This window comes from Urocitellus parryii, chromosome 15, assembly GCF_045843805.1.
Source record: "Urocitellus parryii isolate mUroPar1 chromosome 15, mUroPar1.hap1, whole genome shotgun sequence".
NCBI lineage: Eukaryota > Metazoa > Chordata > Mammalia > Rodentia > Sciuridae > Urocitellus > Urocitellus parryii.
The window spans coordinates 54,905,077-54,932,827 of NC_135545.1; the positions used below are offsets into that span (position 1 = coordinate 54,905,077).

Genomic DNA, 27,751 nt, shown 5'->3' on the forward strand with positions numbered 1-27,751 from the left:
GCCTGTGTCCAGGCTGCCTTCCGTCACACTCTGACCCCGCATCCCTCCCCCAGTGCCCACCAGTGCCCTCCAGGGCAGTCGGACCTTGGAGCCGCCACTCAGCACCAGGACTCTCAGCCAGCGCTTGTCAGAGGTTTTCTGAACCTCAAAGTATGTTTTCAAGTAAAATCTTACCCCAAATCCAACAGGTAAAGCAAATACAGGTGAACTGATGTGGGCTGGAAGAAGAGGAGGGAAGGGGTGGGAGCAGAGCCCCTGATGGTGAGGCTCTGAGTCAGGACCCCAAGGCTCTGGGTCAGGACGTCCCTAGGGCACCCGCTTCTTGACCTGAGCAGCAACAACTAAGCCAAGTCACTGAGGGTGGAGACGGAGCTGAGCCAGAAACACAGCTCTCTGTGGTCCGCCGTCCGTGGCCCTGGGAAGTGAGCACCGGTCAGGACAGTGACAACAGAAGGACATGAGCACCATGGGTGAGAGCGACGTCCAACCCTGCTTGGAGACGTCCTCACTAAGCCCCCTGTCTGAGGCCACCTCGCCAGGCCCTCGCTGCAGGGCCTCGCTCAGACTGCTCATCTGCTGAGCCCAGGAACAGGAATAAATCTCCCTCGGTGCCCTCCTTTCCATGGGGTGGTGCCACCTGTATTGATCCTCAGCCAGAAATGAACCCGGTGAAGTCGAGGCCGGCGCCCAGGGCTGCTGGAGAGAGAGCTGGCAGATAGCAAGGCTGGCTGTGGCCCTGGGGATGAGCATGGCACAGGATGCTGACAGACCTGGTACCTGCACACCTACCTGCCACACCGTGAGGACTAGCAGTGTTGTGATCTCTGAGACTGTGTGTGCGGGTCCACGTGGGGAAGCTTGGGCATTTGTAGGGGGAGTACTGGCCATTAAACTCAGGGGCCCTCAACTACCTAGCCACATCTCCAGCCGGATTTTGTGTTTTATTTAGAGACAGAGTCTCACTGAGTTGCTTCGTGCCTTGCTATTGCTGAGGCTGGCTTTGAACTCCCGAGCCTCCTGCCTCAGCCTCCCAAGCCACTGGGATTACAGATGTGCGCCACTGTGCCCGCTCCCTAGCTTGGGGCATTTTCATTTTTACTGTTGTTGATTTGGGCTTTGAATATACACAATTGTGTGTGAAGTGTGTGTGTGTGTCCATGTCTCCATGTCTGTCTGTCTATCCATCTGTACAGACTCTGCTCATTCTGCAGCTGCTGGTGGCAGAGCTCGGGTCTGTAGCTGACTGGCATGGCTCCCACGTGCTCCCACTTCCCCACACCAACACACCTCCTCTTGTTCTTGTTTGTTTTAGGGCCACCTGTGCATCTTAGAACAAATCCCTCAGCTGCTAGGACTAAATTTGCTGCTATGGAATTTTTCATTTAAAAAAGAATCAAACTATGGCGTCAAAATTGGTTTTGAGGACAAAAAAAAAAAAAAAAAAAAAAAACAAACGTGAAGCACCTGACCTCCGGCACATAGTAATTTCTCGTGAGTTGCCGTGTTGCTGTGGAAATCATCAGCCCTGATGTGCCTAAACAGACCTAGGAGAAATTCTGATGCAAATTCAGAAAAAGGCTTCAGAATCAGTTTGTCACATTCGATGGCACTTCCCAGGGAATTTTATATTGTACGGGCAATTTAATTTCTCCTAAGTTGGGATCTTCAACCGTGGGACAGTGTCATGTTGCCTAGGGACTTTCCCTGAACACAGCGTCTGCATCCTTAAGAGGCTTGTTAACTCTCTTTCTGCCACTTACGTGTTGACCTCGCCGACTTCTGGGGTATGGGCAGGCGATCGAGAGCAGGGCTCCTCCATAAGCAGGTAAGTGGCTTGGTTCAACCACGGGAACCCCACCCCAGGCAGGGACAGCAGGCCCCAGCTCTTCCCCAGCCGATGGCCGAGCCCTGTGCTATGGCTGGTCACCTGTGCCGGCCTTCCCTGGCCACACCTCCCTGAGCGCCTCTGTGGTGACCATGGGAAACCTCTGAACCAATTCTCATCTCCCTTTGGTTCCAGCCCTGTGTGTGGAAGAAAGAAATCATACCTTCGAGGAGGTGTTTCCTCGTCAAATAGTGTTTGGTGGTGAAATTGGTGCTCTAAGCCCCCAGGGTCTCACGGTGAGAGGCTCCTTCGGTCCCTGGTCGCAGGGACAGCCTTGCCATCCACCTCTGCCGTCTGAGTCTTATTTTGTTGGTTGCTGTTGCTTTGTTTTTATTTTGCTTTTTCCCTCCCCCTTTTTGTCTGTTTTGACCCATCCCCCCCTCTGCGCAGGACTGGGGCCCTGGTCAGGTCGGCCACCACTCACATAAGTCACAACAAGTTAAGTTTGTGGGGCTGCGGGGTGGCATCAGATGAGCAGATGAAGGAGGAAATGCAAAAGCTTGACACAGACACCCAGGGGAGCCGGGTGGGCCAAGGAGCTGAGAGCTGCGACACCCCCTAGGAGCGGCACAGGGAGGCCTCCATAGAGACGGGAAGGACAAACGGGACGTGGGGACAGCTAACGGGCACCGTTGCCTACTCTTTCGTTAAATCCTTACCAGGACGGTTAGAAGGAGGAAGGAGCCTCGGGGCTCCTTCACCAACCTGGCATGTTTATATTTCTTTTATGGTGCGTTTTCAAGTTTTATTTTACTTTTGAATGGCACATAATGGTCATGAGTGTGTATGGGACACCATGTGGGGTTTCTTGGGGAAGGCCCTCAAAGGCCGGCAGGTAGGTTTCACTCTTCCCTTTGTCACTGGTAAAACCCTGACTTGGGCAACAATGGCTACTCGAAGCCAGGCTTCCTGACTCACCTGCTTTCACCTCTGGACACACATGAGCCGGAAGCCTCGGGTCCAGGAATTAGACTGGCAGGGGGGCTTGGCAAGGGCACCTGGAGCCGACAGCTGCTTGGCCAGGAGAAAGGGTTTGCAAGGTGGAGCCTGTGGGAACTGGGGGCTTAAGTGACCCATTCCTCTGTCCAGCAGAAATGTCTAGAGTCCGAGCTGCATGAGGACAGCTGCAGGGGCTGTGGACAGGCCCAGGACAGAAGAGACAAGTCAGCATCCACACAGGAAGCACACACAGAGCTGTGGCCATTGTGAGGAGGGCCGGGGAAGACCAGGGGCTAGAGATGGAGCAGACAGGGCGGGGTCTAAACAGCAGGTCAGCCAGGCCCCCAGTGGGAACTGATGACAGGGAGGAATGCATCTGTCTTGGGGATGAACATCGGAGATAGGAGTCACGAGGCATATAAACTTCTGAGGCAGGAGTGTGTCTGGAATGTTCTAGAAACATCAGGGAGGGCCAGATGTGGTGGCTCATGCCTATAACCCCAACTGCCTGGGAGGCTGAAACAGGAAGATCACAAGTTCCAGGCCAGCCTCAGCAATTTAGTGAGTCCCCAAGCAACCTAAAGAGATGCTGTCTCAAAATAAAAAATAAAAGGATTGAGGATGTGGCTCAGTGGTTAATCAACCCTGGGTTCAGTCCCTAGTATCAAAATCAAAAGAAGAAAGAGGGAGGGAAGGAAGAGAGAAGGAAGGAGGTGGGAGACAACAGGAGGCAGGCCTTGTGCCTGGAGCAGAGAGGCCAAGGTGAGGCTGCGGGACAGGAGAAGCGGAGTGAGCGGATCCTGAAGGCCTTGTAAGCAGACATGGTGGAAGACAGACGAGATCTGGCCCAAGTCTTCATGCGTCACTCGGGCTGACAGTGGAGAATAGAGGTGACAGGGATGGGAGCAGCTGTGACCTCTCTGACCTTGGCCCAAGCCTTGGGGAGGAATGAAGAGGAGGTGACAGCTCCAAAGCTGTGACATCTCCAGAGTGCTATCCCGTCTGGCTCTGCTGGCCGAGTGCTGCTGCAGCCAGCGGGCTCCATGTCTCTGTGCACACCCCTGCACCCTGTTCCCATCCTCTGGGCCATCACCGCCTCTCCATGAGAACACCACAGCTCAGAGATCCAGGCCCTGCTCAAAGCCCCTGCAGCTTTGGCCCTCGGTCTGGCTCCCAAACCTGTCCTTCCATGCTACAGACTGTTTCCACTCCAAAGGAGACAGAAAATTTAAGACTTTGGGAATTTCTTATTGCATCAGCAATAAATATCATTTAATTTCCCACACACTCAGATTTTGTCTATTTAAAAAGACTATGAATCTTTCCGTTTTGAAATCAAGATGATCAGGATTAATGACACACCATAAAATTTTACAGGCAGTCATTAGTACCCGTGTGGCTCCTCGGTGGCTTGGCGCTCCACTGTGGCTTGGGCTCCACCTTCTCCTCTCCATCTTCTCCTCAGAGCAGGATTCGGCATCCCTGACCAAGACCTGGGGCCGGAAGGAGTGAGGTGGGGATGAGTCATCGTGAACCTGTGTTTTAACCTGGGCAGTGACAGTGGGACCTCAGACGCGGCAGCTCGCTGACGTTTCCCCTTCCCACAGGAGTGACAGCCCATCTCATTCTCCTGTGCACCACTTCTCCCCTTGATCAGCCCCTTTGCCCCTCACCTCCCTCCCAGCTCCTTACGATTTACTTCAAAGTCTAAGTCCTGCACAGACTGCCTCCTGGCCCCGTCCCAGCGTTGAGTTCTCTTTCTTGGATTGTCCTCAGTATTAGCTCACTGAAATGACAGATCCCCACAGTGGCTGAGAAGGACTCCACCTAGCCAGGACAGAGGACGAATGTGGCAGAAACCCACCCAAATAGCTAAGGAAAGAAACCCACCGAATAGCTATGGGCACGTGCTCAGGAAAGCCAGGCCACCATCGGCTTCAGGACAGCTGGACCAGAGAACTTCTTTTGGTTCTTCCCTTGCATGCTGGCCTGAGTGCGCTCCCCTACTGTAGGCTTTGCCCATCTGGTCAAGGAAGATGGTCACAAAAGCGCCCGTCTAGCACATGATGGAGGCAAGAGGAAGCATCCCTACCAGCTCTGGCAGGAAAAGCCCAAATTTCAACAAGTGCCCATTGCTGAAGACATCTCTGAGGCCGGAGAAATGGGTTCCGTTTGGCCAGAAGTATAACCCTTGTTATTCTGTTAGCACTGGCTGACTGTCCTGGGACAAGTGGGGCAGCTGACACAGAAGGGGTTAGAGGCCAGGCATGGTGGTGACTGATTACAGGGACCCCTGTAATTCCAGCTACTCAGGAGGTTGAAGCAGGAGGCTCACAAATTTGAGGCCAGCCTCAGAAATAGAGAACAAGACCCTGTCTCAACAAATAAATAACTAAAATAAGAAGAAATAGGGGTGTAGGTCAGTGGTAGAGTGCTGGCCCAGCATGCATAAAGCCCTGGGTTTAATTCCTGCTACCACAGAAAAGGAAGGGGGATTAGAAAGCCTGCTTGGTAAACATATGTTTAGCTAGCATCCTTCATCATGGTTCTGCCAAAGTCAGGTTGCATATGCAGCTCAAGACTTTATCCTAAAGAGAATATAGGGTCAGGAGGCCAAGGGCAGGACTTCTTTTCCATTGTAATTCACCTAGCCACCATGTCTTAAGTACCTACCGTGGTGCTAGGTACCCATGGACTCTGCCCTCAAGGATGCGGTCTATTGGGAGAGGGGCCTCTTGAAATTGCAGAAATTAATCAATTTACATGACTCTCCTCAGTGCTAACCAAGAAAAAGGAGAAATAGCCCCAAGTGCTAATACTCTGTCTCTTGAATTGAGTTATTTTTCCTAGGCAATAAAAGTTGAAGATTGCAATTAGTTAACCATCATGAAGACAAATCTTCAAATATTTCTCTCACTGTGGTGACATTTAAAATGCTTCCTGCTCTACCGAACAGTCAATTGGATTTCCCCCCCATCTTTCCATAAGGGCTAATTGCTAAGCAATTGATTGAATCCCCTTTTGTTACTGTGTAATTTACTAACCTGGCCCCAACAACTGCCTTGCTGTTTCTCAGTTTGCTCGTTTTGGTCTCCTAAGGGCTGGTTTGAGGTCCAGATGTTCTTATTTGGTTAAACTGTTCATACTTGAATCGGTTCAATTGCAGAATGTAGTGATTCGGAGCAAGGGCTCAGAGGACACAGGACAACTGGCCCAAGCCTCGGGCCTTTACCTGTAACATGGCAGGGGGGTAGGACCCCGTCTGGTGAGGCGTGGCGGAGGCCATGTGAAGTGGCCCTCCTCAGGGTTCTGCGCTGCAGGAATGTGCTCAGCTTGGTCAGCAGTCTAGGCCCCCACTTCCTCAAGGCTGCTGCTGACCCGTGCCTGTGGGAGCTTGAACAGGTCCTGAGTGCCAGTCCCCAGGGTGGCAGATGGGCACAATTCAGCCACCCGCTCTGAAGGAGGGTGCCGATGTGATGGGGCTGGTGTGAGGGTGAGAGGAGAGAGCAGGGCCCCTGGAGCGAAGCCACCCCGGGACGGAGCCACACAATCACAGGACGCTGGACGGCTGACCTGGCATCCCAACACGAGCACCGTCCTCACCTTCTTGCCTCCTGGGGACTCTCCCAGGAGGCTGACCCCTTGGGACTCTCGTTTTCTAAACACAAGGACGGCGGATCTTGGCCCACAGCCTGTCCCCTTCCTTCTCACAGCGCTCAGCCATGTCCCTGGTTTGTCGGGGACTGCACTGTGGGAGGCTGTGGGGCACAGGAGGAGCGACGGTCCTGCCCCAAGCTGTCCAGAGCCGTAGCCTTTGGAGGATCTGTCCAACAGGGCCCTGGTGCGCTTGCCATTTTTAGATGTTTTCACGAGACCAAAGGTCACACGCGCTGCTTGGTGAGGTTCCCACTCGTCGGAAAACACAAAAGACCTCACGCTCTGAGGAGAGTCATTTCCCCAGAGCTGAATCCAAAGAAGAGATGTCTGTCCAGGTGCCATAAACCAGCAGCCCGAGTCTCCTTGTAGAGTGACCAGAAGCAGATTCGACAGCTCCACACAGCGGCCACTTCTAACCTGCCCCAGGCTGTGGATCCCGAGAGGGTGACAGGCTGTGCCCACACTTTCATGGTGACCTGAGGTGTGTGTGCAGGTGCACTGTCACTCAGACAGAGGCCCAGGACGAGGTGCATCAGGACAAGCACTGGTTCCGACTCAGAGGAAAAACTACATCTAGAAGAGGAAGGGCGGAGAGTCTTTGCAGAGTTTAAATGGTACCAGGGTCTTCAATCCAGAACCACGGGAACCATGGTTAAAAAGAAGGACTTATTGATGTGCTTGGACTTGTATTTAGAGATTTAGCCAAGACACAGCCGTCTGGGGCGTGCGCGTGGGGTCTGCCTCCGAAGGGCACATGGCTGGCTGCCTCATGAGTGGAGGGCCTCCGCACAGACAGGAGGTGCTGTGAATGCAAGAGCCCTCGGCACCCAGGAAAATGCAGAAGCTACGCTTGAATCAAAGGCAGCAGGGTGTCCTTGCTGACGCCCCCCCCACACACACCGGCTAGAACACGAGCCATTCAAGAAGCTAGCTCTCTACCTGCACAATCTCACGCTAATCTTCCAAGAAAGCCTGGGGAGGTGATATCCCTATTTTTACAACAGAGGACCTGAACTGAGACTTGGAGAGATTTAGTGAGTTTTCTCTGACATACAGATAATAAATGACTGAGCAAGAACTTGACCCCAAGCCCTGCACACCACCTTCATGCTCTGACTCCCTTCTTGTGAGGATAGTGCAAGGATCATTGGCTTTTCCCTTCTCTCCATGGGGAGGGGTCCACTCTTTCAGAGCAGAGCCCAGGTTGTGTACAGGTGGAGGGACCTTCTCCCATTTTCTCTGAATCCTAACTATTTGCACGTGAGTGAAATTCACGTGCAGAGTGTTCATGAGCTACTGCGTCGCCTCCTGGTTCCAGCTGCTCCTCTGCCTGCAGTCACTGGCTCCTCTTCTGCCTCCCCTGCCTCTGCACCAAGCAGCGCAGCGGCAGAGCAGGGACTCCAGCCTGGCGTTCCACAAGCTTAGCTTTGATTGACAGCTCTGCTTGCAAAGCCCACCTCAACCGTTTAGCGTCCTGCTTCCTTCTCTTCGAAGTGAGGCTAACAGTGTCTATTTAGATTATAAAATTATGAATTATTATGAAAATATAAGCAAAGCTCCTAGTAATGCACTTGTCCCAAAGCAGGCACTTAACTAATATCAATTTCTCCCTCTTCTTTGCCTCTTCCTCCCACAAAATAGAGAGCTACAGAGATGCTGTCTTCTGCATCTGAGTATTTATAGTTTGAGTGATTCTACACTTTGCAATCCCCCAAAGACTATTGATCCCAATGATTAAGAACATGGAGACTAGCTTTGCCAAATTGTACCTTGTGGGTGTGGCCCTCAGGTGGCCTCTGGCCTCCTGCCTTCCGGCTGCTGCCCTTGCTGTGTGTACAGAGGGATTTCCTTCCTGCCTGCCTCCGTTTCTCCTTCCTTCCTTCCTCTTTTCCTCTCTCCTTCTTGCTGTAGTGTGTGGATTAAGCCCAGGGTCTTGCACATGCTAGGCAAGTGCTCTGCCCTGGGCCCACATTTAGGGATTCGGGTGCACCCTGACATGGTCACCAGGACTCCCACCATCTGGGGTTCTCCGAGTGAGCACCTTGGCTTTTAGGGCTGTCAGGGTGAGGATGGTGTTAGCAGGGCAGCCCTGGCATAGTTTTTTTTTAATTTTTAACTTTTTCTAGTTTGTTATATGTGAGAGCAGAATGCATGAAAATTCATATTACACATATAGAGCACAATTTTTCATATCTCTGGCTGTACACAAAGTAGAGTCATGCCATTTATTGTCTTCATACATGTACTAATGAAGTCCATCTCATTCCACCATCTTTCCTACCCCCATACCCCCTTCCTTCCCCTCCCAACCCTTTGCCCTATCTAGTGTTTGTCTAATCCTCCCATGCCTCCCCAACCCCATTATGAATTAGCCTCTTTATATCAGAGAAAACATTGGGCATTCTGTTTTTGGGGATTGGCTAACTTCACTTAGCATTATAGTCTCAAACTCTGTCCATTTACAGCTATGTAAATGCCATGATTTTATTCTCTTTTAATGCTGAATAATATTCCATTATGTGTGTGTGTATCTCCATTCATCTAATAAATGGGATGAATTCAAACTGAAAAGCTTCTTCTCAGCAAAAGAAACAATCAGTAAGGTGAATAGAGAGCCTACATTTGGGGAGCAAACTTTTACCCCACGTACATCAGATAGAGCACTAATCTCTAGGGTATATAAAGAAATCAAAAAGCTAAACACCAAAAAAAACAAATAACCCAATCAATAAATGGGCCAAAGACCTGAAAAGACACTTCTGAGTAGAAGACATACAACCAATCAACAAATATATGAAAAAATGTTCAACATCTCTAGCAATTAGAGAAATGAAAATCAAAACCACTCTAAGATTTCATCTCACTCCAGTCAGAATGGCAGCTATTATGAATACAAACAACAATGAGTGTTGGTGAGGATGTGGGGGAAAGGCACACTCACACATTGCTAGTGGGACTGCGAATTGGTGCAGCCAATCTGGAAAGCAGTATGCAGATTCCTTGGAAAACTCGGAATGGAGCCACCATTTGAGCCAGCTATCCCTCTCCTTGGTCTATACCCAAAGGACTTAAAAACAGCATACTACAGGGACACAGCCACACGGATGTTTATAGCAGCCCAATTCACGATAGCTCAACTGTGGAAGCCCAGGCATAGTTTTATTCCTGTCTCCCCACAGAATGCTCCATCCCCTAGAGGAACTGGTGGGAGCCAGGAAGAGCAGAAACGTAGATGAAACCATGTCTGGCCCCTGGGGCCGGCGTGGGTCACCCTCCCATTCAGGGTTCTCTCCTGTAACAGCCACTTCCGCTGCCCAAACAAAGAGGGCCAGATGTGGCTGGCCAATTTGTCCTTGTCCCTTTCTGGGATAAAAAGAAAATGACTTAACTGAATCTTTTTTTTTCTTTAAAATGAAAAGAGATTTTAAAACATTTTAGTAGCAAATAGCTGTCTTAAAGTAGGTGAAATAGGAATCCATCTTGCTCCCCTGCCTTCCCAAAGTGGAGAGTTGGGAGAATCCCATGGGGACAGGTAGGTGGCAGCACCAAAGGAGGGGTCTGGGGCTGTGTCAGGCACCGCTGGTCAAGAGGTCAGGAGCCCCTCATCCACTGTCCCTGCCGTCCCCTGTCTCCACGCACATCCCTCCAGCACTGACCTATTGCAGTGGAGTTTTAAAGCTAATGGCACTATCTTCCCATAGAGGTAAAAAATGATCGCATAAATGTTCAAATAGAGATAATTATAAGAAGATTCTTTCTGTTTGTTATCCCACCTTGGAGAATCTGCCCCAAGGAACAATTCAAACTGCAGAAAATGTTCTTTTTTTTTTTCAAGAAGTGTTCTTGATGGCTTTATATGCATTGTTCACAATTTCAACAGCCAAGCGCCCATTATTCTTAAAATGGTGGTTAAATGATGGTTCTTCCCCTAGAGAAACTGGTGGGAACCAGTAAGGATAGAAACAGAGATGGAACCATGTCTGGCCCCCCCGAGCTGGCGTGGGTTACCCTCCCATTGAATATTAGGCAGCCCTTAAAAAGTTGGTGATAATAGTAGAAGAAAGCTCATGACACAATAAATAATGTGAGGATATTTTATACTTTCATGCCGTTCCTGGCAGAGCCCACCAGGGATTTCTAGAGGTACAGACAAGCTTATTCTGACACGTATGTGGAAAGTCGCAGGCCCAGGACAGCTGGACAATCTTCATGAAGAAAAGCCAAGTGGGCAGGCTGGGTCCAGCTGATGGGACGCCGTGAAGCACCAGCAGTCAAGGCAGTGGGCGCAGCGGAGGGACGGATGTGTAGGCCTGTGGAACCAAACAGAGAAGAGAAATGGACCCCATGAGCGTGCCCAGCTGACCCTCCATCAAGGCGGCAAAGCATCTCAGGGAGGAAGGCAAGCACCCTCAAGTGAGCCGGACAACGGGTGCCCAAGGCAACAAGAGCCTGAGCCTGAGCTTCATATGAAGGCCAATTCAGAGTGGACCACGGCATCAAAGTAAAGTGTGGAACTGTGAAATGTTTAGGGGAAAAAAATGGAAGAAAATCCTAGGGATCTGAGCCAAAGAGTTCTTAGACTTGACCCTAGGAGGACCCTATCAAAATGAAAAGCTTTTGCTCTATGAAAACTTCCTAGGAGGAAGACAAGATAAAAAGTAGGAAAAAAAAAGATTTACAAGCCGAGTATCTGACTAGGGGTTAGTGTCTAAAATATATAAAGAATGCATTGAATTCAAAATAAAAACAAAAAAAAAACAATGAACTAAATTAGAATATGGGTAAAAGACATAAATAAACATTGCACCAAAGGGGTTATGCAGATGGCAAATAAGCACATGAAAAGACATCCAAACTCATCAACTGTGCGAGCAATGCAAATTAAAACCACAATGAGGTACTAGTACATACTTATAAGTATGTTAAAATTTTAAAATGATAATAATAACAAATTCTGGTGAGGACACAAGGAGACTGAGCACTCACATACTGTGATGAGAGTGTAAAATGAGACAACCACTTGGAAAACCAGTGTGACAGTTTCTTATGAAACTAAAGATATGCAATGGCCAGGGGACCCAACATTTGCACTTCTAGGCATTTATTTGAAAAAAAGAAAAAAAAACTTGGTATTTACACAAAAAACATGTTTATAGCAGTTTTATTCACAATAGGGAGAAACTGAACACAACCCAGTTGTCCTTCAACAGGTGAACAGTTAAACAAAATCTGCCACATCCATACCACGAAATACCATGGAGCAAAAAAGAAAAAAAATGAATGAATTATTGATGCACACAGCTTGGGAGAATCTACGGGGAATTATGGAAAAGATCATCCATTCCATAATGGTCTATGATTCAATTTATATGTTTTCCAAATGACAAAATTTTGGAAATGGAGGTCAGATTAATGTTTGCTAGAAGACAGGATATGAGGGGACAGGTGGCCGATGGGGGAGAGGAGGAGGTGCTTATGGAAGGGTGACATCTGGAATCTGGGGGTGATGGATACACAAACCCATACATATGGTAAAATTGCATAGAACTAAATGCATGTGCTTGTGCACACACACACACACACACACACACACGTGCAAATACAACTGGAGGAACCTGAGTAAGATCAGATGTTAGTAGGTGAATAGTGACTCTGTTAGTTTTGCAAGATGGTGCTCTTTGGGAAACTGGGTGAAGGGTATTTCTTGAAACTGCATGTGAATCTACAATTATTTCAAAATAAAAAAGTAAAGTTAAAAAAATTATACACACACACACACACAGTTTTGTGTATTTAAAAGACCAGAAAAGAGTCACCAAGTTGTCATGACTATAAAGTAGACATTGAGCATCTTAGTTTTTGACTTTTCACTTTGGTTGGTTTGTCAGATTTTTCTAGTGTGCATGTGTTAGTTTCACAAAAAGGAAAGAAAAGCAAACTGCCTTTTTTTTTTAAGTTCATTGCCAAGAACAACTATTTACAGTCCTGTTTTTAGTTTATTCTGAAAGTCCCTTCATTCCTCTCCTGTACTTCAAATATAAAAATAAAGCATGCACACACACACACACACACACACAAAATCACCACCTGCTTCAGATGCTCAAGAACCATTGTGTTAGACTCAGTGTCTGAAGCCCAGCGTTGATGATTTGCAGCTGCAGGTGTCAGGAGTCTGGCTAGGCTGGGCAGAGACTGGGTCTGGGGAGGTCATGGAGTCCAATCCTGTGGTTTCTGTGTGTGATTCTGGTCTACCCCAAGAAGGCGCATCTTGGTGAGTAGTTTCAAGAGTGAAGTGTTGGAGAGAGACCATAACGCGGCAGGGACCACTGGGCGACGTGTCTCATCCTCCTCCCCTCTGCACTACCCTTTGATGCAGACATAATTTGAGGAGCCCGAGCTCAGGAGGGGTAGAGATGAGTGCAGCGTCTGTGGTGGGGGAACAGTCTCCGGAGCCTATAAAAGATTCAACTCCTGCCTCCCCTTAGGAGAGGTATCCAACCAGTATTAATATTTTAGAAATACTAGAAGGTAGACGAGAAGCCGTGATTCATCACCAGCACCTCCATGGTACTAAAATTAAATAATGGATTTTTTTTAAAGACAGAATTGCGAGAGTTGTGGAACTATAAAAAATATTCCTCTCTTGGGGATGTTGCATTTTTTGCTTTTATCTTTTCTTCTCCTCTTGAGAACATTTTGATTTACTTCTGTGATAAGCTTATAACAACTAGGGAACTTGGGAGGCAGAGTGAGCTTGGCTGGGGGAGGGAGTTAGGCAGCTTACAAATGAGTCTGGAAAATGTGTTTGGCTTCAAGTCAGAAAGTGCTGGGGCTGGCCAAGCATCCGTCTTCCATTGTTGGGGGGCTGTGCAGGCATGCACCAGAGCCATGGTGCCCACAACAGTAAGAACTCGCAGTGCCACCTGGGCTCAGGGTCTGTTCACAGGAACCTTGCAGAGAAATGCCAGCCACCCCTTCATATTCAGCCAGACCCTGGAGACAGCCCGCCTGGCTGCTCTGTGCCTTCTGAGGCATCATTTCAGACAGTGAAGGATCAGGGGGAGGGCAGGAGAGCGGAACTGACCGTCATCTGGAGTTCTAGACTGGCCCAGATGACCTCAGAGGGCTCCACTTCTAAACTAACTATGCAACCCTTAGTGACATCACTTGGCTGAGTCTTCCCCGCCACCCCACCCCCGTCTGTGGCAGGGAAACCACTGTGCTTTGTGGAGCACAGTGCGGGGGAGGTGGCCAACTGGGCTCCGCAGAGATCCCTAGAGACCCTTGCCCACTCGATGATGCACCTGTCCTCAGCCCTGCCCACCTTCAGACTCGGGATCATAGCAGCTGGGACTGGGGAGGGACCGTATAGCGTGCCTCTGGCACCGATGCCTCCAGGGCAGCGCTATGGGCAGACAGTGTCGGCCTGGGCATCACGGGGCAGCCTTGTCCATCAACAGGCCGCTGTGCCACCAGCAAACGCCCCTGGGTGCATGAGCCGAGCCTGTTCACTGGCATCAGGTGGCTTTTCTAAAACAAGACTAAGCCAGTCTCTTCTGCTGTCCTCAGGTGGTGCACCAGACATTACCACTGCCCCACCTTTCTGTCTCCAACCACTCACGGGCCTGTCTGTGCTCACCCAGGACAGACCTGCTCTCACAGGTGCCCTCTACACAGGGTCTCTACCTAGCCCCACAGCCCCACGGGAGAGAGTCCACTGTGTCACCATCTGTTCAGGGGTCACCACCAACACTGCAGTTGCTGGGCAGGTGCCTTTGCCCAAGGTGGTCTTGGGGAATTAGTCATCTCGCTTGAGAGAAATCTGATGCCTATTCAGCTCCCTACAGAGACTTGTAGATAGAGCTCCTCCCAAAATTCTTCCCAGAGCCTCTGTTGGTTCACAGCTGGTGTGATCTTATCTTCTTGAAAGCCCCTTATAACAGCATGTCTTAGAACCAGGCACAGTAGTGCATGTCTGTAATCCCAGCTCCTACAGAGGATCCCAAGTTTGAGGCCAGCCTGGGCAAATTAGTGAGACTCTGTCTCAAAATAAAAAGGGTTGGGGATGTAGCTCAGGGGTAAAGTACTTGCCTTGCATGCACAAGGCCCTGGGCTCAATCCTCCATAGGTAGGTAGAAACATATTTTTAAGAATTTATAATCTTCTGAAGACAAAAGATACTCAAGCAAGTTGATTTCACTACATCCATGGGCCTGTTGATATTCAGGAAGCAACCTGCCCTATTCTTGAAAGTGCGTGTGTCATTGAGATCATTGAATTAGGAGGATGACTCAAATCAACTTTGTTGGAGGATGTGAGCCTAACTCATGGATGCAAGTCCAAGAAGCAGAGATCCTCCCCAGAGATTGACAAGGCATTCTTGAGCATCGTAGCTCTGCTCATTGGCTCATGCACTCTTTCTCTTTCTTTCTGACCCTGTGGTCTCTTGTCTCAGCTCTCTTTACATAACTTCCTTATTGATTAAAACACTATTTGAGAGTCTACCATGGGCCATGCTCACTGCTCATAGCAGCAAATGAAGCAGAATCCCTCTTAACTCGGTGCTTGTACCTAAATAGTGAACAAGACAACAGACATGGATGTGCAGGAAACATGTCAGTTCTGCAAAGGAGAGTCCACTGCAGGGGATTGAGCTGGAGGACAATAGGGAAGGGAAGACCCCGCTGCTTGTGATGGGTGGCCAGGGACGTCCTCTCTGAAGAACTACCGTAAAGTGACATTTGAGGAGCATCCGTGTAATGGCACGTACAGACATCCATCTGGAAAGATCCTGGTGGATGAAAGGCATTGATCAGGCCTCATGTAGGAAAGGAGTGGGTGCCATTTTGGTGTCAGAGTGTAGTTGGAAACCAAGGGTGAGGAACAAGATGAAATCATAGTGGAGAGATCATCCACTCTCTTCCGTTTCCCCTGAAGACTGTGTTCCTGGCCATGGACTTATGGTCCAGTAGGGTCTCACCCAACGTGGCAGACCCAACTTCCAAGCCAATATTTCCCTTAGGATCCTCAGTCTCTGCCCCAATCGTGGGCTTCCCAAAGAGAGGATCTGATCAGACAGGCAGACTCTGCCTTTGGATAGGAGCCTCTGGGTGAGAAGGCAGCAACCCGGGGCTGAAGTAGAGTAGAGACAGGCCTGAACATGGCACCCTGAGGGAAATAGCAGCAAAATAGAACAAGAGGGTTCTTGTGGACACAGGATGAAGACAGGCAGAAAGCAGGCGATACACTGAATTTTCCCTGACTTTAAGGGGATGAAGGACCCTGGGCAGCTTTTAATCAGGGCAGGATCCACTTGTGAGCAACAGTAGTTCCTTTAGAGAATGAAGAAGCCCAAAGCTGTGCCCACATCCTCCTAAGCAAGTACATAGCAGAGAATATCAGGCTTTCCGATGAAAAGGATTAAAATTGTCTATATTTTTTGATGCTACTTATGTTTCCAAGCATCAGTCTTGCCATTGAAATTTGTCCTGAATTAGAAGAAGTCAGAGGAGACCTGTTGGAACTTTCCGGAAGTGCAGGCTCCTGGGACTCCCAGGGAGGAGCGGCTCACTGCTCCTGCTGATTGCTTCCCAGTGGGAACAGCTCCAGGTTCATAATGCTGATTGTGTTACGTTGCTTTTTCTGAACTGTGGTTCAAATGAGTCCATAAATATTTGGTTTAACCCTCTTTGGGAACCGTAAAAAGTTGAACTGATGGAGGAGAAAGGAGCGAGTGGAAGCTGGAAAGAAAAGTTTGGCCAGTTCGTAAGAGATTAAGTCTGTCTATTCCAACAGCGTCCAAGGGCATGATTAATTTATTATCCTTTTAGATGGCGGAACACATGCCGAGAGCTTCAAATTGTGCCATTACCTTGACAAAGCTTGGGGGAGCAGGGAGGTGACAGCATTTAGAGATGTTGCTGCCAGGAATTTGATGTACAGAGGAAATGGGTGACCCTTCAGATACATATAAATCTGGAAACCAGACATTGAAGTCCCTAATCCTGGCTCCGCCACCGGCACAGACTTGAGATGAACATCCCTCAGTCCTCTTGGAGGGGTGCCGCTCAGAGAGTCCACATTGGGAGCTTCCCCCATTGGTACCAGGCTCCGTTACACCCATGTCCAGCCCAGCATATGCCCATCAGTTGACCACATGCATATGGCTCAAGGCTGTGGCCTCTGAATGGTTTGGTTCCAATCCAAAGTCATCATCTAAGCTGACGATGACTAAGTTTTGGAGACTCCGTTTATCCCTCCATAAAGTGGAGATTAACATCAGTACCTACCTCAACAAGTTGTAAAACTAAATGCACTAATATGTGCAAAGGGCTTAGAATAATGTGCAGCAGATAGCTGGGTTCAACAAATGGTGACCTGTGTTGTCATCAACAGGCATAACAAGAATACTTTCCTTAAATTACTGAGCATGCTTGTGTTCCTAGGCATCCTAAACACTTGCCATACTTGTTTTAGGACAGGCATTGCTCTTGTTTTGCAGAAGAAGAGCATGAGGCTCAGAAAGGCCACACAACTGCCCATGTCGGGAGCTCTGACCTGGGGCAGACACGACACCTGTCTCACTGTTCCCTGTGTTTTAGTCAGGATAGGTCAGGCTCTGCTGTGGGGATAAGAAGCCCCAGATTTCTGTTGACCAAGGTAACACAGATCAGATTGAGCGCCACAGTCACTGTGGGTTGTGCTCACCATTGTCTTCGTTCCTTATCTGGGACCCAGGTCAGTGAAATCATCACTACGTAGAGTTTGCTTGTCAGCACAGGGAGGCAAAGCGACCTTGGATAAGAACACCAGAGCTCTTGAGGTTTTTTCGAGGAGTAAACCAAAGTGACACATGTCACTCTCACACTTCATTGACCAAGGCAAGTCAGATGGCCACAAGTGACTGTCGGTGGCCAGGGAAGGATAGGTCGAGGCTCCCAGAAGGGGAGGAGCTGGAGCCCATGGGGACAGCCTCAGGGACTCCTTTCTACCTCCATCAGTCTGATCCTTGAGTGGAAGAGATGGCAGGTAGAGAAGACCTAGCGACTTCACCAGAGATTGGGGGCCATCTTGATCCGTGGTAGAAGAGCAGGAGGCAAGAGCAAGAAAGATATTCTGAAGGGCACAGGGAGCGGAGGCCTAGAAATCTCACAGTGCACCGGGAACCAGACTCAGGAAATGACTCATCAGCATCTCCACTTACTCTATGGACAAAAAGGGCTGCAAAATGGTGACAAATGGACTTTGGTGCCAGACAGGTACAGCACAAGGTCTGAGTCACAACGGTGACTTCTTCCTCCTTCTCTGCTGTAGCATCTCCGTCATCGCTTAGCACAGGGTCTGCAGTGTGTGCTGAACTGTGCGCCCTCGGGGCTGGGAGTACTCTGGAGTGAAAAATGATCTTAATATTCTGAATGTAAAAAAAAGAAGGTGTGGAGGGAAGACAATGTGCTAGCGGAATTGTGTTCAAGAGGGAAAACGCCTTGGTAAATACAAGGGGACAGCGGTTGACCACCAGGCGGAGGGACGGGGCAGGAGCCCAGCTGGGTCATTAAAGACAGGTGGGCTCCCGCCGTGAGCGCGGCAGGTGCCCCTTCCCTGTGGGAGGCTGTGGGGTGTGGGTGTTTGGGGAGAGCCGTGAAAGGATGGCGAGTTCATGCTCAGAGACCCCCATGTCCTCCCAGGGGAGGGCCTTTGTGGTGGGCAGCCCTCCCCTCCTCCTGGTCTCTTAACCTTATAACCTTCTCCTCAGCAGCAAACACAGTGACAAATGCCTGGGAACCCTTCCCGGCCACCCTGTGCAATCTGACACTTCCTCTGACGACACTCTGGGCACCACCTGGGACTGGTGACCACCTCACATGACTCCAGCCACTCGCCGGGCTCTGGTCCCCACCTGGCGTGTCCAGAATCAAGCCCGGCCTGCTGTGCATCCCCAGAGACAGCCAGGGTGTTTCCTGGGAGACCTGGGCTCGCATTTCCACTCAACAAATGCCTGAGCCATCACCTTGTTCCAGGAGCTGGGTTTGGTGCTGGGGGACAGCAGCAAGCACAATTAGACATGGCCACTGCCCCCAAGAGCTTGCCGTCTAGTCAGAAAGACGGTGTCACCTCACAAAATTCCCAGTTACGTGTTGTGAACAGGAGGCAGAAAGTTCCGGAAGCATGTCCTTGGGGATTTAACTGTGGGGAGCAATGATTTGTCCCAATCTGGAGACTGAGGCTGTTGACCAGAGTTGTTTTCTATGATTCTCCAAGAGGTCCTAACCTGCCTTGTCCACCCAAACCCTGGAGGTGAGACAGGGCAGGATAGGAATCCGTTATGCTCAAGTTCAAAGGCCTCTTTCTTTCCAGACATTGTGGATCTGGAAGTCAACATGTGAGCTGGGCAGGGAGGGTCGGAACAGCTCAATTGCCATTATTAGAGGTGACAGACCTGGAGCCCTAGGCCCTGTGCAGAGAAACCCACTGTGGTTTACCTGTGAGTCGAACATGCGCAGCGATGGTGCTGCGTGCACTCACATCACCGCGTCACCCTCCCAGCATTTCCAGAACGCTTTCATCTTTCTCAACTGAAGCTCCACACTCATGAAGCCATCATCCTGCAATCCCGTTCCTTGGTGAGGCCTCTTCTACCTTCTGTCTCTGTGGCCTTTACGCTCTGTGAACCTCATTAAGTAGATCGTGGAGGTTTTCTCCTTCTGAGGGGGCCTGACGCCCTCAGTCTCATCCATGCCCTAGCAGGCATCAGAATCTGCTTCTTTCTCCAGGCTGAATACTATTCCATTGTGTGCACCCACCACGTTCCACTGATCCCTTCATCTCTTGGTGGTGGCCTGCATTGCTGCCCCACCGTGGTCACCGTTTAGACATTCGCAGAATACTCATTCTTTCCCTGTATCTGCACATGGATCGTTTGGTAATGATATTGTGGCAGGCCAACAGTAAGTCTTTTAAAAAACTTTCGAAAGTAGAAATTTCATAAGCCACATTATCATATAGTGAATGGTAAATAATTAAAATCCCTATAAACACATAGAAATTTAGAAATGCTGTACTAAAAATAAATAAATGAATACGTAAATAAATAAAACCCTGCAGCCCTGACAAAATGACCAAAACAGTATAAACTATAAGGAAAGAATAAAAAAGCAACAATAAAACGCAGTGAATGTTGAGTGCTTTAGAAGGAGGCCTGGGGTCAGGTGAATGTCTTGGATAAATCAAGAAGGGCCTGGGGGTAGGAATGACGGTGACCTGAGATGGCCTTCATCACCCTGAGTACGTGTGTGACGACACACACACAGAAGGAGGGAAACAAAGACGCACTGTGACTTCTCGTGAGGAGGCCACAGGGGGACACAGGGCTCCTCATCCTGTGGTGCTGGGGCTCCTGCCGCAGGCTCCATCCTGCCCTGTCCTTTGCATCTCCATGGGATGATGGGAACAAGTCGGTGAGGACCAGCCCTGATCCACACAGTGCTGTCCAGCTACGGCTCTGGGGACCGCCTGGGCAGGGCCCAGTGTGCCTCCACTAGGGCACTGGGACCAGACCCTGGGCTGTCCTTAGTTCTCCAGGTTAGCCTGTGGCCTAGAGGTGGAAAGGGGCTGACCAGCAGGTGGGCAGGAGCAGGGATGGACGTCACAGCTGCTCAGACTGCCAGATGCCTGCACGTCTCCAGGCCAAAGGCACACAAGGTCCAGCCCACAACAGAACCGGTCAGGGTTCACAGACCCCCTTGGAAGACCAGTCTGAGGATACACACCCACGCCCTTCAATAAGTATGGGTGAAGGCTCCAGGGCCGTCTCCTCTATGAGCCAAGAGTAGAAGGCCTGTTCCAAACAGCACGTACACAAGCTCCAATGAGTCCTCTCCTAGGTTTTAAAAAGTTATCCTTCACTGTATTCATAATACAGGATTGCCAGGTGGGGTGGCACATGCCTGGAATCCCAGCAGCTCAGGAGGCTGAGGCAGGAGGATCGCAAGTTCAAAGCCAGCCTCAGCATCTTAGCAAGGCCCTAAGCAAATCAGCAAGACTCTCTCTCAAAATAAAAGATTAAAAAGGACTAGGGATGTGGCTCCATGGTTAAGGATTCCTGGGTTTGATCCCCAGTACAAATATAAATATATATATAATCAACTTTCCCTGTATCTGCACATGGATCGTGTGTGTGTGTGTGTGTGTGTGTGTGTGTACTTTTTTATAAAACTGAATATACCATAAGGAAAAATACCCTTCCTACCTTCATGCCCAAAGCACAATATAATTCACGTGTGTTTTATTCTCTTTGGTAATTCTTTTGGGGGGAGGGCTTTAATTATTTTCTAGTTTACTTCAAAAAGGGGTCTCTACTTAAAGGGTCCCTTTCCCAGACTATAATGATAGTAAGCGTCCCTCTTTGACTCTTAGGCACCCCCAGATGCTGGAAAGCTCACTCTGAAGCATCACAATGAGAGAAAAAGTGCTGGTGTTGCACACAAACATTGATTTCATTTTCAAAAAGAGATACCAGTGCAACAGGCCTTATTTTTATTTTTAGTTTGTGAGTTTATAAAGCATTTTACGGTCATATAAAAACATGCAAATAAAGTTGTACTTCTTCATTTAAAGCGTTAATCAAGTGTCTTCTGTGTTCCAAACCCAGGGAAAGTGAAAAAGAATAAGAAATCAATAGCCAAGGGGCAGTGACCACCCCCACCAGCCAAGAGCAATCTGTTCTCTGTGCTTCACAGACCGGGCAGTGAGGAGGCTAGGGCCCAGAGGAGGGCCAGGGTAGGTGTCCATGGAGCAGGGCAGGGGACAGGAGAAGCTAGGTGTGGGTAATCCCCAGCCCTGAGTCCAGGAAGGGACTCCAAAAGGAGGGGACCCCAACAGACAGGGAGGGGAACCAGAGTTCCGCGAAATGGTCCAGAGAAAGTGGGCAAAGGTCAGGTCTGTAGCTCCCGGTGGCCAGGCAGGCAGAGGCCCGTCGAGGGGGTAGTGCCTCTGGGAGTTTACCTGTGAAGGCAGTGGGGAGCCACAGGCAGCCCTGGTCAGACTCGGGCTTGCATTTCAGAGTGGCCGCTCTTGTTGTGATTAAGAAAGGAGATGGCAAAGGGACTCAGACCTTGAGGCCAATCCAGAGACCCCAACACTCACTCACACACGGTGGAGCTACTTATTAGATACCAATTGTGTACCACCACTGTTCTGGGCCTTGAGAACAAACAGGCAAAGCCCTCTAGAAACCTGAGCCGAGGCGCTGACCATGGCGGGCACCGGGGCAGGGCTAGAGCAACAAGATCCCCAGATGACACCGTGTTTAACATAGTGGTGTAATTTCCAGACTGAGATCGGGGACCGGTGCCAGCACGACCAAGGGAGAGCTGGGACCCCCGAGCATCCCCAGGATGCACCATTGAAACCACACTTCACTAACGGCCATGGCAGGTGCTGGGTCTTGGATCAGAACAGGGTGGTTGCAGAAGAACTGGTGGCATCTGAATACACAAATCTGTAGCACAATTAGTAGGGAGCATCAGCGCTGCCATCTCAGTGGTGGCCAAGGTCCCGTGGTTACGGAAGGTGTTCACATCAGGGGAAACCGGGGGAAAGGCACGTGGGAGCTCTACCCTCTCTACGTTTCTGTGAGTCTAAGATCACCCGCCTCTGAAAAGCACCGTCAGTAGAAAAACTTCAGATCATTCTCAGATAACGATCCTGTTTATCTAAATACTCAAAACTGCCACATGTTCTGAGTTTAGACATGCAGACGTAAAATCATGGAAAAATGCCTTAAAAACATGTCCAATGAGCAGGGCGCGGTGGCGGACACCTGTAATCCCAGCGACTTGGGAGGCTGAGGCAGGATGGCAAGTTTGAGGCTAGCCTCACTATCTTAGGGAGATCCTGTCTCAAATTTTTATTTTAAAGCCAAAAGGACTAGGAATACAGCTCAGTGGTAAAGTTCCCCTAGATCACTCCCCATAACAAAATAACAAAAGGAAAAATGCCATATGAATTAATATCATTAGTTCTTTGCAGGAAAGAATGGAGGTGGGACCAGGAGTTAGCAGGGGAACCAAAGGGGACATTGGCTCTGCCCAGAGCATTACCCCCCTGAAGGTGTGTGCAGCAGGAAGGACCCTCAGACCCAGCCGGGCAGCCAGGACCCACCCCAGGCCTCACACCTTCCCAGCCTCCGCATCGATGGCCAGGGAGCCCGAGTGCCAGGGCTGCAGCAGATGTCCCCTGGCCCCTTGGGTTCACGTTCTTTCGTTCTTTCTCACCATTCACTCCCTTTTCCATTTCAACTCAGAGGACAAGGAAAGAAAGACTCCCACCCCGAGAAGCCGAGTCTCCTTAGGAAGGGTCACAGGAAAGCCGGCTCCCAGGGAGGCTGCGTGCAGCAGGGTGTGCACAGCTGCTGTGGACAGGGCTGCTCTGGCCAGAGGAGCGCCCACTGCTCACCCTCCCTCTCCGCAGACAGCAGCAGCTCTTGATGGGCAGGCTCAGCTGCTGCGGAGGACTGGGCACAGTGGGGACAGCACCAGGCCAGCTTCAGGAGCCAAGTGTGGTACCCTGAAGGTCATCTGCAGCCACACTTGATTGGCCTGGGACCAGGTGGCCAGGCTGGGGCTGGTAGCCATTGCCCAGCTCTTCTCCCCCATCTCAGGGAGGCGGGAGTGAGTCTGTGCCTGGGTCCCTCTGAAGTCCTGAGGGTCCAGGAGGTCAGAGAGGCAGTGGTGATTCTGGGCCTGAGCACCCTCCTGAGGAGACCCTGAGCTGGGAGCCCAGCTTCCCCCGGAAGATCCACCCTCCCCCTCTGCTTCCCTCTCCTGGGGTCCTCCAGGCCAGGGCCTTTCGTACATGTCGAGACGCTGGTGCTGTACCTTGGGGAAAGCAGCAACTCTGTTTTGCTGAGGTCTTAGGAACCAGATTTTGAAGTTCTTGTTACTGCTCTGTTTGGAGGTAATGGGAGGGATTGAACCCAGGACCACCTACCTAACCACTGAGCCACTTCCCCAACCCTTTTTATTTATCATTTTGAAACAGGGTCTCTGTAAGTTGCTTAGGGCCTCACTGAGTGTTAAGCCTGGCTTTGAACTTGTGATTTTTTTGCCTCAGCCTCCCAAGTCGCTAAGATTACAGGTGTGCATCACTGCACCCAGCTACTGCTGTGTTTAAAACTGGCCCAGAAAGAAGGTGGCAACAAACCCAGTGTATATTCAGCAGAAATCTCCAAAGAACAGTGGAGAAGCCTAGCTTCACCAAGAACATGCACCAGCAGGGACACAGTCGGCTATAGCAGTGGTCCTCCGCTGGTAAGGGGGGTGTCAGGATCATAAGAGGGACTTGTGCAAGCGCCAATTGCCAGTCTCTGCTCTCTGAGTTTCTGAGGCAGGGGGCCTGGGAATTTGCATTCCAACCTCTTCCCAGGTGATGCTGTGCTGGCTGGCATAGCCAGTTGTGCTGGAGAGAAGGAATCCTGCCCTACTTGTGTGGGTGGTCACACTCTGGGGACAGCATCCCTGGCTGTGATTGCTCCTTTAAAATGCAGCCAGGGCCAACATATTTTCTAAAAGGCAGGCTCTTAGGAGCTCAGAGGGAGGCTGTGAGCAGAGGCCTGGAGTCGGTGCCTGGCACCCTCCCTGGGGATAGGTTGTTTTGATCCAAAAGCAAGTGCTAATTGAACAGGGTCCTCTCTCTCTGAGACCTGCTTCCATGAGGTCAAGTGGCTCCCGCTCTCTGAGGCAGGAGGAGGAAATGATCCAGACCTGACCTTGGCAGCAATGGAAAAAATTGCTCAGGAGAATTTCCAAGTCTAAAATTGAGCTGTGGGTGCCGAGCAGCAGGTAGAGGACCGGAGGTGGTAATGTCTGCCCCCAGGGCCCATGATGCTTCTTGACTTCCAGAAAGTCAGGGTGCTGTGCTCCCCACCCCTCCTGGGCAGGGAAGGGCCAAGAAAGAGCAAAGACCTCTCCCTGCACGTCCTCACCTGTAGGCCTGTGGCAGGCAGGTGGGGCCAGAAGTCCCTTCCTGGCAATGTGGTCACTCCCTAGCTACTGCAGGACGCCATGTCCTTTTCCACTCCACTGTCCTGTAGGTGGGCAGGGTCTGTCTCAGGTATGCGTGGGGAAGGAGGCGGGGTTTGAGTCCATGCTGGGGGAAGTCCATGCTGGGGCATGGCAGAATGGACTGTGCCCAGCTGTCCCAGCTCTCTTCTCTCTTCTTGAACCAGAGAGGTTTGAGAGTTTTGTTTTTAGAAAGGAAATCTGTTCCCGTAGAGAGGGATTCCTTTTTTTTTTTTATCAGAGCTAGATGCTTTTTATGCCTGGAGGTGTCCAAGTGACCCACTGAACAACATCATGCATTTTGTTGTGATTATCACAATTAGCCTTGCAATTGCTGGCTGTCATTCACTGGGCCCCTCCTGTGTACTTTCCACTGTCTCTTTAGACCCTGGGATCCCTGGGATATTAGCCTGTTACTCCCATCTTACAGATGAGGAGAGCCTCGGGGGCATGAAGGTCCACGGTGGTCCCTGGCGCAGCTAGGACTGGGACGCCTCTGTCTGAGCAGCAGCACTCCTCAGTGAGCAGCACCGGTTGGTGTCTGCCCCGCCGTGTGCCGGGCTCTTGGCCAGGAGTTGGCTTCTAGTAGTGAGCCCCGTAAGCTGTGGCTCTGGACCTCCTGGAGCCCCCCAGCAGGGGAAGTAGGTCAGGAGAAGATGTCAGGTGGATTAAATCTAGGCAAGTGGTGATTAAAAATGCTTTTCGCCACAAGGTATCACCTGCCTTATTTTTAATGATCGTATTTTCCATTAATCTTAAAAATGCAAGCAGAGGTAATTGGCGTTTAATTAAAACCTTCAGTGTATTTCAATAAAGAACATTTTAAACCAGGAAAAAACAGAAAACACCAAACAAAACAAAACAAAACAAAAAATTATCTTGTCCTTTGGAACTCAGCCTTCCAGCCAGGTAAACCCATCAAGTTCATGCTGCCTTAGGCATCACTGCCACCTGGTGTCAGGCAGCAGAATTGCAGGTGCAGGCTTGGAGACATCCACCGATTCTGGAGGGTGCAGATTGACCTGCACCTGGCCTGGTTGACTGTTTCAGTAGGTGATGGTACATGTGGAAAGTGGTTGTAGCTGGTTCCAAGTCAGCTTTATTTCAGCTCCATGTCACCAACTGTCTGTAGTGTTTGTGACGTACAGGTTATTTCCTATGATCAAATCAACATTTGTAAATTCTTGTGATAAAGTGAGATTAGATATATAGAGATAACCTGGGTCTAAACTCTAGAGCCAATTTATACAAATAATAGTTCTTTATTTAACTGCCCAACTCCCAATATCACAAAGAGATCCCCATAACGTGGTCTCTGGCTTCCCTTGGCCTCACCTCTACTCAAACCCTGCTGACGACTCACCATTTGTCCTTGTGGTCCCTTATGCCTGGTACGACCTTCTTTTCCCTTTACATTTTTTTTTTGTGTGTGTGTGTGGAGCTGGGGACACTGTTCAGGAGCCAGCCTGTGGTAGGCAGGTGATCTGCTGCTGAGCTACCCCCCAAAACCTTCCACCTTTACCTTCTGAATTTACTCTTCAAATAGCAAATCCAGGTCAACAATCTGGGGAGAATTTCCTTAAAGTAAGTTCAGAAATGACAGCGTCACATGGCAGAGACATGGAAGATGTGGCTCTGGATCCCAGCTTCATCTTTTGGTAGCTGTGACCTCAGCCAACTTGCTAAATGTCTCTGTGCCTCAGTTTTTACCCACTAAGTAGGAATAACCAGGGTGGGGGGGAACACCTTCCCCAGCATTGTTTCAAGATTTTAAAGAAAAACAGATCTGAAGAGCTCCCTCACTCTGAGCCTCTTACCTGTGTATGTAGGGGGCGGTGGTGCTGTGACCAGGACGTGGTGCTGTCGATAACTGGATGCACATAAAGACACGGGCCCTGATCAAGGCCCCCCAGTGTAGGATTGTGAGCAAATGGTTTCCATTACCTGTTTCGTTTTGCTTGCAGAGGAGAAAAACTCCATCTCCTGAAGTTAAAAATAGTATGAATGTCCAACTTTGAACTTCCTGCTGTTCTTGCTCTCCTCAATCCATCACTGTCTCCTCCACCTGGTTCACTCCCCACCCCCGGCAAGCTGCAGAGATCCGCGTGTTAGCCTGAAAGGTTTTGCAAGGCTATTTTGGGCAATGCTGCTGTAGGCAAATCCCAGTCCATCAGGCACCTTTGTGTTGGCACCTGAGAGAGAAGACTGGTCCCCAAGTGTTGTTGGCAATGTACTGTCTCTGTATCTTCCAGGCAGTCTTAAATGTCACTCTGTTTCTCTGACCAGGTAGTCGATAGTGACAGACCTGAAGGGTCCAGGTTCCGGCTCACTGGAAAGGGAGTGGATCAAGAGCCTAAAGGAATTTTCAGAATCAATGAGAACACGGGCAGCGTCTCCGTGACACGGACCTTGGACAGAGAAGTGATGGCTACTTACCAAGTGAGTACTCTCGCCACACACCCTGTGCGCACGGACATGGCTTCCGAGGGGTTTTCTTCCTGCTGAGTGATCATTGCTGCGCCTCACCAAACCCAAGATTGTGTCGCTTCAGGGTGTCTCTGTAAGTGCTGGATGGATGTGGATCCAGAGAGGGTAACAGGGAGGGCCCTATCTTGTCATTGGAACCCCCAGAGCCGATCGGATTCTGGGTCCTGGAGACCAAGAGAGACACTCAAGGGCAGCTCAGAGGAGGCCTGAGCCCTTAGACAACTTTGCTTTCCAGAAACCAGCTTGCTGATCAAGAGGTGTAAACCCTCAGACGTGACAGGTGCATCCTTAGAAGTCTACACTAAGGACCCTGAGAGAGTGTTATTTTTGTACAATGATCCTACAGCAGGGCATGGTCCTTAAAGTGGAAGAATGGCTTGGTGCTCAGCAATAGGGTCAGATTGTGGCTCTGGGCGAAGGCAGTGTTCTTCTGCCATGTAGAATCCTCTGGAAGGAGTGTCAGCTATGTGGGGAGATCCAAGGTACCCCACGGAGACAGAGCACTCACTCCGACATCCACTGTGAAAGAGAAACCAGAGTGCTCATGGTTGGCCTGGGTGTGATGGATTCCTCTTTGGTTTTCTTACCTGCCCCGCTGGTTTGCTGTGGGTTCTGAGTGAGCGGAAGGTGGTTTGAGGTGCTGGAGACGTCAGATGCTGGACAGATGTAAGGGGCTGGGGTGGTGCACAGGGAAGCCCTGCCAGGCAGCAGGTCCCTGCTGAGCAGC

At 50.1% G+C, this 27,751-nt stretch overlaps 1 protein-coding gene across 1 annotated transcript in view; it reads left to right on the forward strand.

Annotated features, from left to right (window-relative positions):
• The window catches only part of Cdh13 (cadherin 13), a 487,128-nt gene extending 459,894 nt beyond the window's left edge, over window positions 1-27,234 (forward strand). Inside the window, exons 5-6 of the mRNA XM_077792829.1 lie at window positions 26,824-26,976; window positions 27,169-27,234. Coding sequence (XP_077648955.1) covers window positions 26,824-26,976; window positions 27,169-27,234 — 219 coding nt within the window. The remainder of the gene's footprint in view (window positions 1-26,823; window positions 26,977-27,168) is intronic.
• The last annotated feature ends 517 nt before the right edge of the window (window positions 27,235-27,751 follow it).